This window comes from Vigna angularis, chromosome 4, assembly GCF_016808095.1.
Source record: "Vigna angularis cultivar LongXiaoDou No.4 chromosome 4, ASM1680809v1, whole genome shotgun sequence".
Classification (NCBI taxonomy): Eukaryota; Viridiplantae; Streptophyta; class Magnoliopsida; order Fabales; family Fabaceae; genus Vigna; species Vigna angularis.
The window spans coordinates 3,755,769-3,770,049 of NC_068973.1; the positions used below are offsets into that span (position 1 = coordinate 3,755,769).

General features: G+C 34.3%; 1 protein-coding gene across 4 annotated transcripts; it reads right to left on the minus strand.

Annotated features, from left to right (window-relative positions):
* Positions 1–4,776: 4,776 nt before the first annotated feature.
* On the minus strand, positions 4,777–6,740 carry LOC108330784 (protein ELF4-LIKE 3). 4 transcript variants are annotated; one of them, XM_017565331.2, is made up of 2 exons: positions 6,485–6,740; positions 4,777–5,470 (listed from the first exon to the last, which is right to left on the minus strand). In XM_017565331.2, the coding sequence occupies exon 2, from the start codon at positions 5,423–5,425 to the stop codon at positions 5,081–5,083; it is 345 nt and encodes a 114-aa protein (XP_017420820.1). In that variant the 5' UTR covers positions 5,426–5,470; positions 6,485–6,740; the 3' UTR covers positions 4,777–5,080. The 4 variants fall into 4 exon arrangements, with proteins under 4 accessions (XP_017420820.1, XP_052733008.1, XP_017420821.1 ...); XM_052877048.1 differs by having other exon boundaries at positions 4,777–5,486; positions 6,485–6,722; XM_017565332.2 differs by lacking the exon at positions 6,485–6,740 and adding an exon at positions 6,385–6,445.
* Between the last annotated feature and the right edge of the window lie 7,541 nt (positions 6,741–14,281).

Below are 14,281 nucleotides of genomic sequence, written 5' to 3' on the forward strand. Positions count from 1 at the left end.
TTGCAAAACTGTATAAAAATATTTGTATTTTATTACAATTTATCAACGGAGCATTTTCTATACTTTGGTTTTTTTCAGTATATTCGGTTTAGAAAATATTATCATATTTGCAAAACTACATCACTTTTTATTTTGGTGAATTTTAATATTATAAAAAGTTGATATAAAAAATATATTTTTTATTATATATATTATTTTTTTCAGTTTAGAACGAGAAAATCTAGGTTGAAAGATGTAAAACAGAATTGTTTGGGAGACTAGTTTCTAAAAATAGATTAAATATGTTTTTAGTTTTTCTATATTCATTTTTTTTATTTGAAAATTAAAATGTAAGTCTATGAAATAAACTAATTTTAATTTTATGTTCAACTTTAAAAATTAAAAATATATTTAATATTATTTAAAATTATATCATGTTACCTTTCGGCAAATATCTTCCCATAAATTAACATATTTAATAATATTAAAGTTTTCTAAAGTTGAGAGACTAATTAAGTCAAAACTTTGAAAAAAACCTAATTCTAATTTTCACTCAAAATTGAGAGAATAAAAAAATATTTAATCATTTATCTTATATCATTACTTTGTTCTAATATATGTGAACTAATTAAATATTAAATAAAGGATAAAAATATATAAACAAAAAAATATTATCTTTAAATTTAAAATAACAAATAAATATATAAATAAAATCTCTTAAAATATTATATTTGAAGAAGTAATATTCTCTAAAATACCAAAAGTCAAAAGTAAGAATAACTTAATTGGACCTATTAATGGAATTAGGCCCGCCCACATTGAAGTTTCAAGAGAAATCTTTTATGGAAAAAAAAAGTAAGCAAATATAATGTACGATTTGACGTTTAATTAAGCATTCAACACGCAATTATCGTCACACAAGAAAGTGGTGGTGGTATGTTTCCTTTAATTTAAAAAAAAAAATACTCTCTCTGTTGGACACACTTTAAAAAGTTATTGGTCATTTTATAAAGTATTTTATATATTTTTTTAATTTTATATTTTTTCATTAAATATTATGAGTTTTGTGTTTTATATTAACAAGTAGTGAGAATTTTTAAAGGGGATTAATTTAGTATATTGATAATATGTTTTAAGAAAATTTAACTAAATTATTCTCGTATTTTTTTAAAAAAATGTCCTATATTAAAGATACGAGCGAATATCTTTTTATTATATATTTTATTTTGATCAAATTGTTAATTAATATAAATCTTCAACAATTATAATAAAATTATATTAGTTTTGTATTGTAAACGTGATGCTTTAATGAGTTTGGTTAAAATAAAGAAGTGATGGAAAAAAAATTTAAGAGAGTGAGTAACTTTTTCCCTTTGGTCAAAGGGAAAAGGAAAAAAAAAATTATAAAGAGCATGGATGAAGCATCCCATGCCAAAGAGTGAATTTTTTTTCTAAATGATCTGCTTGGTTATAAATGAAATTAAGATAAACAAATTATGAATAATGAAAATACATAAAAATAAAATATAAATAACACATGTTGTTTGGTTGAATAAAAATAAAGGAAAAATTGAGATGTGTCTTCCTGTTTAACTGGATAAGTCAAAAAGGAGTAAAATATATAATTAGTCGTATAATAATAAAAAATAATTGTTTACTCTATTATTTTTTTCTGAGCATAATTGTTTTAAAAAAAATTACGCTTTCAATTTTTAAGAAATAAAGAAAATGAAACATGTATAACTGTAAACATATTATTTATTTATTTTAGCTACGCAAACATATTCATATATATATATATATATATATATATATATATATATATATATATATATATATATATATATATATATATATATATATATATATATATATATTCTTCCTTGAAAGTGTGTTAAGACATGATTGCAGAAGACGGTCGAATATAAAACCCTAATAACATAATTTGGGAACCTTTGAGGATGACCACGGGAGGTCAACGTCATAAAGTTTATTAATATTCTTAAAAGTATACAAGTTTGATAAATCGGTGTCTTCTCGAACCATAAACTAAATGTAGTTCAGTTTTGATTTAAAAAGAGGATATAAAAGTTACTAAAACTATGAAATTATTGTTAGTGTCATTTAGTCATATAATCAAACACCTTTGCGGCATGGGGCATGGATTATTATAGTGGAATAAGTATGATTGGTCCAACCAATGATGTAGATATCAATGGGTTGCATTATTATTATGAAACTGCTTTATTAGGGCAAACTAGAGATGGCCTCCTTTCCAACCTATTTGCTGGAAATGCAAGGAACAAAGGGAAAGAAGGGGAAAAGTAGATTCCCACTGCACATGTTATGTACTAGACAATGTTTAATTTGTCTTCGCCTGTGTAGGGACCAAACCATTTTTTATATATCTCATTTTTCCACACCCCTTCATCACTACCTCAAACTTAGCATGCTTATGCATTTTTTGGCACAGTTCCCAAAACCTCCCCCAACCCTTTTTAATTTCCTCTCTTAATATATATAGGTTAATCATTAACACATCTGCATAGAGCTATGTCACCCAAGATGTGTTTTTACTCATATAATCATTCTCCCTCCTTTTCTCAAGAAACTGGTAAATTTTGTACTGTAATAATCAGTCTATAGGTTAAGATAAGCAGGAAAATTTTGATTTGATCCTCATACTATGAAAAAACTAGTCAGACAAACCAGTATGTAACAAGGAAATGAAAATTTCACATGTGAGGTTTTGAGAGAAAGTGAAGTGATGATAAGTATAGCATATGAAAGGCTTATGATTTGAAGTTTTTTTATGGAAGACACACGAAGGTTCGGTATCAGAACAAATTTATATAAAAGACCATAATATTATTTCTATATATTTTATGATTTGTGTATATGATATGATATGTTAAGACTGGATTTCTTGAGTGCAATGCCAAGAAATGCTCTGAGAGTATGGACACACACATCATGATGATGATGATGATGATGGTGGAACAATTATAGTTTGATGTCCAAGTAAATTGATTGTGAATATGGGGTACGGACAGAGGGATCAATTTTGTAGATAAGGAAAAGGTACTATTTTTTGTATGTGCAAAATCTAAACCAGAAACAGGCCATTTTCAGCAATCACTCATGTGGGCCAATTTACTGAGATCAGGAAATTAGGCTGCCACTCACAGGGTCCTCCAACACAGACATCTGCTCAATCAGGGAGAGAGAGAGAGAGAGAGAGAGAGAGAGAGAGAAATCCAAGCCAGAGAATTACCAACCATGAGGTTTGTCCCTAAGGACATTTTTTTTTGCATCAGTGGTATAAAAAGAGCAAATACTAACAAAATTTGGTATAGTAGGAGAATGTTATGCTCATATTCTACATAACTTAAGCTTCAATTTCAGTTAGATTCAAGAATTTTGCTAATTAGAATGATGAGTCTCTACGTTAAGAAAAAGTATATAGACACCTTTTAAAGCACAAACTTCCATTAAAAAACATTTTTCTTTGCTCAGTTTTTATTTGGTGATAAAAATATGTATCATAAATCACATCATTAAGAATCTTTTAGATGTTTTTTTTGCTTACTGGGTGTTTGCATAGCATTATTTGTTTCTGAAGGATAACTCACCTAAACATTTTACATAGAAATGAAAACAGAAATTACAGTGTCAGTGATAAGCTTTGTATTTTTCTTTCTTTTGTCATGCATCTTATCAGTTTATGCATTGTATAAAAACAATTGCTGAATAGAAAGGAAGAAGGGAAATAATTGAATAGTAAAAGAGTATGTAGCTCAGAATAAAGAGATAAGCATGGAGAAGTTCAGTTTCATCCCAAAAAAGAGAACCTTTGGGTCCCTTGTCTTGTTGTTGGGGCCACTATTTGTATTTCCGTATCAACTCTGGCTTTTTTACATTCCAATTTCAACTTTCATTATTCACCGCTTTTCATTTTCATTTTCATTTTCTTTCTCACCACATCATATGATATTTTCTCTGGTACCACTTGGGGTATATCCAAGGGTTGTGATCATTATTCTTTACATATATCTGATTCAAAGCACTGTAGAGCTCAGTTTGAATAATTATTTTCAGATAATTCAACAGTTGACACCTTAATTTATATTTCTTGATCATATCATGTAGATACTTATTTCTCCTAATTCTTTGTATCTATGAATATTTATTAACAGATGGGCGTTGATACATCACTGTCCATATATAATACTTTAAGTTCACAGCCAATACCATTCATTTGGTATAAAGATTAAAAATTTATGTCAAAAGCACATCGTTTCTTATCTGAGATTCTGTTCCTGTGGTGGTGTGTGATTGGGAACCAAAAAGATAGACTAAAGCTGCTTTTTTCACACTGTTTCAGGGCATCTTCGCGCACATGTATTCGTGTATGTACGTATGTATCTGTGTACTCTTCCCTGTCTTACACCCACAAGGACACAAAGGAATATTAAAATCAGGAACAGTATTTTTCAGTAAAGAAGCTGTGGTTACATGGGAATGAACCTAAAACAGTATCTACCACCCGTTCTCAATTTCAGCTATTAGCCAAAGTGAGAACTGGATCAACATTTTGGGTTGAACTTGCAAAGGGAATAAAGGTATGATGACAGGTTCCCATCAAAAGGAATGATGAACAAAGATTTAAGAAGACCCTCTTGCTCCATTTGACAGAGAGAAAAAGTTAACGGAAGCTGAAAGGTATACCTCATAGGCTCATAAAATCAAGCTCATCACTAAATTACATTACCATGACAGGATCAAAGAAAAAAAGAGTTAAAAAAATGAAAGACTCTCTTATTTCCACTTTAAACAACAGTAGCATGATTGAATTAGTTGCACAATCATGCTAGATTTCTATTAGATCCCAAATTACATGGTTACAAATTACAATGAGAGAATTGTAGATAAAAATCAATATATAATTTTTTATTTGGAATATAAGGAACAAGTGATGTGCTAGCAGTCCAGTAACACAATAGAGCTTCTTCAACTACTGAATCTTCTAACCTTGTGTTCTACCCTTCAACACTTCTTGTACTTCTCCATCAAGCAAAAGAATCACAGGGAAACAAAGTCTCTACACAGGCCTGTGTCTCTTGTGGCCTGCCTTCCCATCTGATTTCACACCACCACTGGAATCCCCCTCTGAAGTAACTTCCATGGATTTGGTAAAGGAACTTGAAAGATCAGCATATAGGTCATACACTCTTCTGATATTGTTGTTGAGCTCCCTAATGAGACCTACATTCCTGGTGAGGTTATCAGGGACCTTGGACTCGTGGTTCTGGTTTATCTCATTGATGAGTAGCCTGTTCTGATCAAAGATGCTCTGAACTTGAACAAAGCTCTTGTGAAATGTCTGCATGATGTTGGCATCAATCTGAGCACCATTGCCAAGGCCAGAGAATGTGTCACCCTCCATTCCTCTCTTTGAATCGCAAGAAGTAAATTCAGGTCAGAACCAGGCCTGCATTATGTGCAAACTGAGATGAGAAGATATAACAAAGGGTGAGAAAGTCCTATTAGTATACATAAAAATAATACACCATAGTCATTTTTTAATGAATTTATCCATACTAATAATCATATCCCCTATCTGCAACGGCCTGCACTAACCACAACAGAAAGACAAAACATGACTAATTTTGGAATTGTTTATGGCATTTGGGCAGATGAGACAACAAGCAGTGTAGGAGAAATCATGACCTCCATGAGTTCCTTTTCCAGAGGAATCAGACTATTAGCATATTGTTACTGTTATTATAGGTTCCAATAATCAGTTTTATTCTTATTTTTTTATGAGTTGGGAAAAAGCAGATCCCATTTCCATAAAAGGGAACTTTTTTATATTGTACTCAGGAAACAGCTACCCAAAGCTCAAAGACCCAAAAACAAAAACTAAAAAAAATCAGTCAATGATGCATTGTAGATGATAATATGAGGCTATGAAGGTACTGCTACACAGACAACATCATTAACCTTTTCTAAACAAAATTACGAAAAACAAAAACAAAAGAAGCAACCGTCCAAGATGCCAAAGATAATTGACCAAATTCGGCCAACTCGAACATACATTGAATAAAACCAAACCAAACCAAATCAAACCAAACCAAAACCCCGTTTAACAATCTCCAATTGACGTCAAAACTTAAATTTAAATGTTCCATCCGTACTGGGATAACCTGCAGCAGTATAACATCTGGTCACAGAAATCGAAGGACAACAAATTTAAAAAAAACAAAAAACCGAGTTTAATGATTCCAAGCTCAAACGCATCTCCAACCTTCGACGAGAAAGAAGAAAAACAACAGCGAAACATGAAAAACACGAAGCTCGTAAAATCAATGCGCGACCCAAAAGCGAGCGGAGAGCAAAATTCACCTTTTTTTTGTTGCAATATAGTAAAAATTCTACCAGTCAAATTATTGCGTAGTTTATTAAGAGTAATGTTAGCGACAACATTATCATTCTAAAATCTTACCTTGGTAAACCGAAACATATTTTTTTCTTTTGGGTGAGATTGAAAGAAGAAAACGAGGTAGACCCAGAGAGAGAGAGTGATAAAGATCGAAGCTTGAATGGAATCTCTGGAGCGAAGGCTGTCGTATGAATTCTTCTCTCTGAGAAGTGAAGAGAGAGAAAGAGAGAGGAGAGAGAGAATACGTAAGATTTGACAGGGACGCTCACGCTTGGACCCTGCTGTGTCTTAACATTTAGCAGTATTCTGTACAATCTATAATATTGATGATGATATGATGCATATTCAATATTCAATATCCACATGTTATTCCCATTTTATTTATTCTTCTTTATTTGGATACACTTACGTCATCTACATAATTATTTTTCCTTTCTCAATTCCAAAACTACTTCTATAAATATCTTAATCCAAACTTAATACAACACATGATTCTCTATTTATTAATTTAGACTAAATATGAATATAAAATTATATACAATTTAAGGGTTTAATTGAGTCGGGTAGAATTATTTTTCTATAATCAATACTATCATTTAAAAAAGAAAAACACAACACATGTCCACGATGACTTATTACATGCATCACACAAAATTAATAATTACTTTAAATGCACGATAAACATGAATAATAGATGATGAAATATTAAAAATGGAAAATGAAGGAAAGGAGAAAGCATAATAAAGAAAAAAAGGAAGTGTAGACTAGTTGAACTAATGGGCTATGATTCCTAATTAGATAAATGATGATGTTTAATGAATAACAACAATAAACAATGATATAGAATGAGCACAAATGATAAGAAATAATCAATGTTTGCTATCAAAGAACCTAACACTAGTAAAAAATTGGGTTTTTACAGCGCACATTATGCCACGGTTCATCAGAAACCGCAGCATAATGGTGCGCGGTGGCAGTTTTGTAAATAAATCGAACACATATGCCGCGGTTCAGCGCAGAACCGCGGCATATACTCCAGTCACCCATCACATATGTGAATAAAAAATTAAATAACAGCGTATATGCCGCGGTTCTCTGGACAACCGCGGCATATACCCCTGCCAATTTATTGCAGGGGCTGACTGGGTCAGAGAATTTCAAAAGTTACAAGGGTATATGTCGCGGTTGTCCACAGAACCGCGGCATATACCGCAGTAACTTCTCAACTTCTCTGCCAGTCAGAGAATTTCAGAAGTTACAGGGGTATATGCCGCGATTTCACAGAGCAACCGCGGCATATACCCCTATCATCTATTGAAATTCCCCAAAAGGCAGTTGGGGAAACAGTCGTCTTCAGCACGTTACAGGGGTATAGGCCGCGGTTCTTCGAGCAACCGCGACCTATTCTCCTACCTGAAATAAATTTAAAATAATTTTAAATATTTTCGAGGAATATACCGCGGTTGCCCGCTGAACCGCTGCATATAGTTTGAAAATAATTTCAAAAATGCCATTTAGGTTAATTTTTTTAATCAGTATAGGCCGCGGTTGCTTGTGAAACCACGGCATATACCCCTTTTATACTGCGGTTAAGTAGGGAACCGCGGTAGATTCCCCCGTTCAGAGTTAAAAAACAAAACTTGGAACAATGATCGTCTTCTTCGCGTGCTCTGTTTCGCGTTTTCTTCTCCTCCGACACCCAACATCTCAGATACGCGTTTCTGCACCGTTTAAACTTGAAATTATTCGGTCCTTTCTCATTTGTGACGATAAAAAACAGTTTTAGCCGATCAAAATCGTTTGAAACGCGTCATTCCCTCTCCGCTGCGATTTCGTTTTTTTTGCACCAAGCGTTTTCGCCGTTCCTCTTCCAGGTATTTATGCCCTTTTGCATTCTTAACATGATTTCTTCATTAGTTTTTGCATAATGCTATAGTTTTGGTAATGTATGAAGTTTCTATAGTTTTGGTAATGTATGGTATAGTTTTTGCTTTAATTTTGGTAATGCATGAAATTGCTATAGTTTTGGTAATGTATGGTATGATTTTTGCTATAGTTTTGGTAATGTGGCATGTAGTTCTTGTATTATTTATAAACCTTAAAATATTATTCACTAAGTTTCAATGATATGTATGAAATTGCAAGTTTGATTTTTAGTAGCTTATCTTTTTATGTAATATTTAGGAATATGGATCGAAATTGGATTAATTTACCACGTATTAGTGCTGAGTACGAGAGAGGTGTAGAGGAATTTATACAATTTGCGCAACGTAATGAGGGGAGAAGTGATGATGAAGTGAAGTTTAGATGTCCTTGTGTGAACTGTTTGAATGGGAGAAAGTTGAACGCAACTCAAATTAGAGAACATCTTATATGTGATGGTTTTCTAAGATGCTATACAACATGGATATGGCACGGCGAAGAAATGCATTTTCCCACTAACTCTCAAAGTGTAAATGTTACTGATTCCACCATCGAAGAAGATCGACCGGATGAAGACAAATTGGAGGACATGATCCGCGATGTTGGAGCAGAAAATTTTGCCAAAGCTCATGTGTATGAGACGATGTCGACTGATGCGGAAACACCTTTGTATGTCGGTTCAACTAAGTTCACACGTTTGTCAGCGGTGTTAAGGCTCATGAATTTGAAGGCGAGCAATGGATGGACTGATAAGAGTTTTACAGAACTGTTGACGTTGTTGAATGAAATGTTGCCAGATGGAAATACACTGCCCACTCGTAATTATGATGCGAAGAAAATTCTTTGTCCAATGGGTATGGAGTATAAAAGGATACATGCTTGTCCCAATGACTGCATTTTGTATAGGAAAGAGTTTGAATTTTTGACAAAGTGTCCAAAATGTGGCTTATTACGATACAAGTCAAAAAACAATAGTGAAGATAATGGTCAGATAGGAAAAAATGGATCTGCTTTGAAAGTAGTTTGGTACCTTCCAATAGTGCCCAGACTTAAGTGTTTGTTTGCGAATCCCAAAGATGCTAAAAATCTTAGATGGCATGCAGATGAGAGAAAAATTGACGGGCTGCTTCGTCATCCAGCTGATTCAAAGCAATGGAAAAATATTGATCGACAATTCCCCGAATTTGGTAAAGAGTGTAGAAATCTTAGGCTTGGTTTAGCCACTGATGGAATGAACCCATTTGGTAATCTGAGTACCAATCACAGTTGTTGGCCAGTTATATTGATAATTTACAACTTATCTCCTGCATTGTGCATGAAGAGGAAGTACATGATGTTGTCTATGATGATATCTGGTCCAAAGCAGCCTGGAAATGACATAGATGTTTATCTAAGCCCACTAGTTGAAGACTTGAAGGTTTTGTGGGTTGATGGGGTTGAAATATTTGATGCATTCGCTTCAGAGACTTTTATGATGCGTGCAATGTTATTTTGCACCATTAATGACTTTCCTGCTTATGGTAATTTGTCAAGATACAGTGTCAAGGGTCATAAAGCGTGTCCTATATGTGAAGAAAACACTGCAGCTCATCAATTGAAACATGGAAGAAAGACGGTGTATCTGCGTCATCGGAGATTTCTAAAACGTAATCATCCATATCGAAGGTTAAAAAAAGCATTCAATGGAGATCAAGAGAGGGACGAAGCACCAAATCCACTTACTGGCCTTCAAGTTCTTGAAAAAGTTAATAAAATACATCATGTATTTGGGAAAACATCGAAGAAGTCATCTGTAACGACCCCTTGGAAGAAGAAATCAATATTCTTTGATCTTCCATATTGGTCAAAGTTAGATGTTCGACATTGCATAGATGTGATGCATGTAGAAAAGAATGTGTGTGATAGCTTGATTGGTACATTACTCAACATTCAGGGAAAGACAAAAGATGGAGTGAATGCTCGTTTGGATTTGGTTGACATGAATATCCGAGAAGAGTTGGCACCCAAGGAGATTGGTAAACGTACTTATTTGCCCCCTGCATGTTACACAATGTCTAGACAAGAGAAGATAAGTTTTTGTGTATGTTTAAAGAGTATCAAAGTACCACAAGGATACTCTTCAAATATGAAGAGTTTAGTGTCAATGTAGGACCTAAAGCTTGTTGGCATGAAGTCTCACGATTGTCACGTCTTAATGCAACAGTTGTTACCGGTGGCTATTCGTGGAATTTTGCCCAAAAATGTTAGGCACACCATAAACAGGTTGTGTTCATGGTTCTCGTCAATATGTAGTAAAGCCATTGATCCTACAAAGTTAGATGAACTTCAAGGCGAGATAGTTATCATCTTGTGTCAACTAGAGATGTTTTTCCCTCCATCTTTTTTTGACATCATGGTACATTTACTTGTTCATTTGGTTAGAGAAATCAAGTTGTGCGGACCGGTATACTTAAGATGGATGTATCCTATTGAGCGTTATATGAAGATTTTGAAAGGGTACGTTAAAAATCCATATCGTCCTGAAGGTTCGATGATTGAAAGGTATATTGCTGAAGAAAGTATCGAGTTTTGTTCAGATTACATGACATCAACGAATCCAATAGGAGTTCCTCGCACAGCATGGTTGAATAAATTTTCTACAAGTAAAAGCATCCGAGGTGTCAATGTGGTGACAAAAGATCGCGAAGAATTGTTGCAAGCGCATCTTTATATATTGAACAACACAGATGAGGTGATCCCTTTTTTGGAAGCACACAAAGCCATTGTTAAGAATAAAAATCCAAGACAATCAGAGAAATGACAATTGATGGAGCATAACAAAACATTTATGTCTTGGTTCAAATCTGAAATTGACAAAGAGCCACATTCTTCTGAAACTTTATTGTGGCTTGCAAATGGTTTGAAGTTTGATGTCGTGTGTTGTACAGGTTATGAAGTCAATAATTGCACATTCTATACGAAGACTTTGGATGATAAAAGCACAGTACAAAATAGTGGAGTCAGTTTAGAAGCTGAGTCACTTCAATTTTCCACATCAAAAGATCAATCTCCTGTACTTGGATCAATGAGATATTATGGTATAATAGAAGAGATATGGGAGGTTGATTACACCAAGTTTTTTGTTCCATTGTTCAAGTGTAAGTGGTTTGACAATAAGAGTGGTGTGAAAATAGATGACTCGGGTATGACACTGGTTGATTTTCGCAAGGTGGGTTACCGAGACGAACCGTTTATCATGGTACATCAAGCATCTCAAGTTTTTTATGTCAAAGATACTGCGTCTGACCATTGGTATGTTGCTTTTCAAGGCAAAAAACAAATTGAAGTTAACGAAGACAATCTGATTAATATTTATATTGCTGACAACCATTCATTTCAAACTACAACAAATTTGGATGACCAATCTCTAGTTGACGATGATTTACATGCAATTCGGTCAGATCATGATGAGGGAATATACATATGATGAATCCATATCTTTATGTATGAATTTTCAATTTCTGTATAAGTATTTTATTAATATAACATAAGTTTTCCTTTTATACATTTCCTATGATTACTATTACATGTTTTGTTAATTTATATGATATTACATAAGTCTTGAAATAAAATTTAATGTTGTTATTTATTTTGACAGATATATGGCTGATCATCCACATTCTTCAGGGGATGAGGCTCCCCCAACCAAAATCACTAGAGGACCCACTAGGATGAAACAACTATTGATCAGGAAAAATAGTGGTGAAAGAACTCCGGTGAATGTGAATGTCACCACGGGTGTGGCAACTGGCCCCCATGCAGATGACTTCCGATCATACCTTGGAGTAGTGGCACGTGATAAGATTAGCATTCTCATTCCATCTTTTGATCATGTGTCCGAGGTTGATCGGAACATTATTTGGAAAGATATATTGGTAAGTTAGTTAATAGCATTTGAATTAAAATTTGTTTATATTGATAATTTTGTACTAATACAACTTTATTATGTTTTTTTCAGATGACATTTGACATTCCAAATGTCACATCACTTAGAAATAAGTGTTTGTCAACTGTTGCAGAAAATTTCAGAAACTTTAAAAGCAAGTTGACATCAAGATACATCTTTGGACACCTTAAACATAAAAGTCCATGTAGTGCATATAAGTCCATTGATGAGGAGACTTGGCGGCTTTTTAAAGAGAGTCGGATGTCAGAGGAATGGCAGGTTTGTGTAGTTCATATTATTCAATTCCTCATTAACAAATATATATCATATGAACTAATTAATTAATGTGTATGTGACAGGCAATTAGAAGCAAAGCACAAGGAACAAGTGCTCACAACAAAAACCCCCACCTATTATCTCGTGGTGGGTATAGGAAGCTTGAGGAGAAAATCCTCAAGCAAAAGGCAGATGCTATACCACCATCTCAGGGTGGTAGCCCTCCTCAGCCTCCTTCTCCACCGTCTAGACATGAGAAATGGAAGTTGGCCCGTATGCGACCATCGGGTACCTACTCTTCCGACACTGCACGAGAGATTTCTGAAAGAATTGTAAGTTATCACTGTTCCTAAAATAATAAATATTGTCATTATACATACTACATTAAACTATTTAAAGAATAATGGTGTTTTGTAATGTTACAGGACGCCTTGGTTGAGCAGAGCTCCCAAGGCCAATTCACTCCAGAGGGTCGCCAAGATATTCTTGCTGCTGTGATTGGACGACCTGAGCACCCTGGACGTGTACGTGCTGCAGGTCCTGGAGTAGGAATTACAGATTATTTTGGGAGCTCTTCTCGTCAGCCTTCATATTCATACAGCGATACACAAAGGATGACAGAAGAGATCACAAAAAAGGTCCGACAAGACCTTAGAGAGGAGATCAGGGCCGAGGTGAGGGCTGAATTCCAGATGCTATACCAGCAGCAGTTTCAGAGCATGCGCCCAGATGCTATACCAGATGCTATCCCTCCCCCTCCCACAGGTAAACTTAATAAACATTTATGTGCAATTATTTCTATGTCTTGTATAATCTAACATTTACTCTGACAGGGAGAAGCGGCAAAGGAAGTTGTTCCGCATCAGCCATCCCAGAGGATGACATGGACGATGGTAGTCCATGTCTGCTATACATTTTAGAGGATACTGAGATGGTGCTGGTAGCTCGTGGAACAGAGTTTAGGTCAGCGACTGTATGTCATGGTATGCAACTATTAGAGGATGAGGTGAAGGTCTCAGTGGATGAAATGATCATACCAGATGCCTCGGTTCCTCTGTCCACGGAAGAGATTTTCACTGTGGAACAAGCATATAAGTCGTTTATCACTTGGCCTAAATTTTTGGTTAAACCAGTTTCTGACCCCTCGGTATGAAATTCTTCTTTACACTTCTCAATTTTAAAGGTTTTTGATGTCAAAACTTATCTTATCTTTTCATGTAACAACAGACGCAGGCACAAGAGAAGATTCCTCTATCTGAGGATGACCCTCTTTCTTCATTGCATCTACTTGCTGACATCCTTGATGATAATCCTTTGGAGGTTGAGTATGATGCTAATGTATTTGGGACAGGCTCTGAGGTCCCAATATACCTTAATAGCCAAGATGTCCGTGAGCTTGCGTCGGGAACACAAGAGTTGAATATTTCAATTATTCAACTATGGACGATGTAAGTCTATGACCAATTATTTATATATAAAATTGATTTATATATCAAGTATCCTTATATCCTTATAAAATTGAATATTTCAGGTATATGTCTGGGGTCAGTAATAAGTTGGGGCGTTCTGATGATTATGGATTCATTGATCCCCAATCAATTCATGAATCAAATGATTTTGAGCATATCAACATGAGTCTGATAAGGAGTTTTGGAAGGGGCAAGAAAATATACTTTTTGCCTTATATATCCGGGTAAGTGAACTTTGTTAACATAATAATGTTCCATATGTGATTT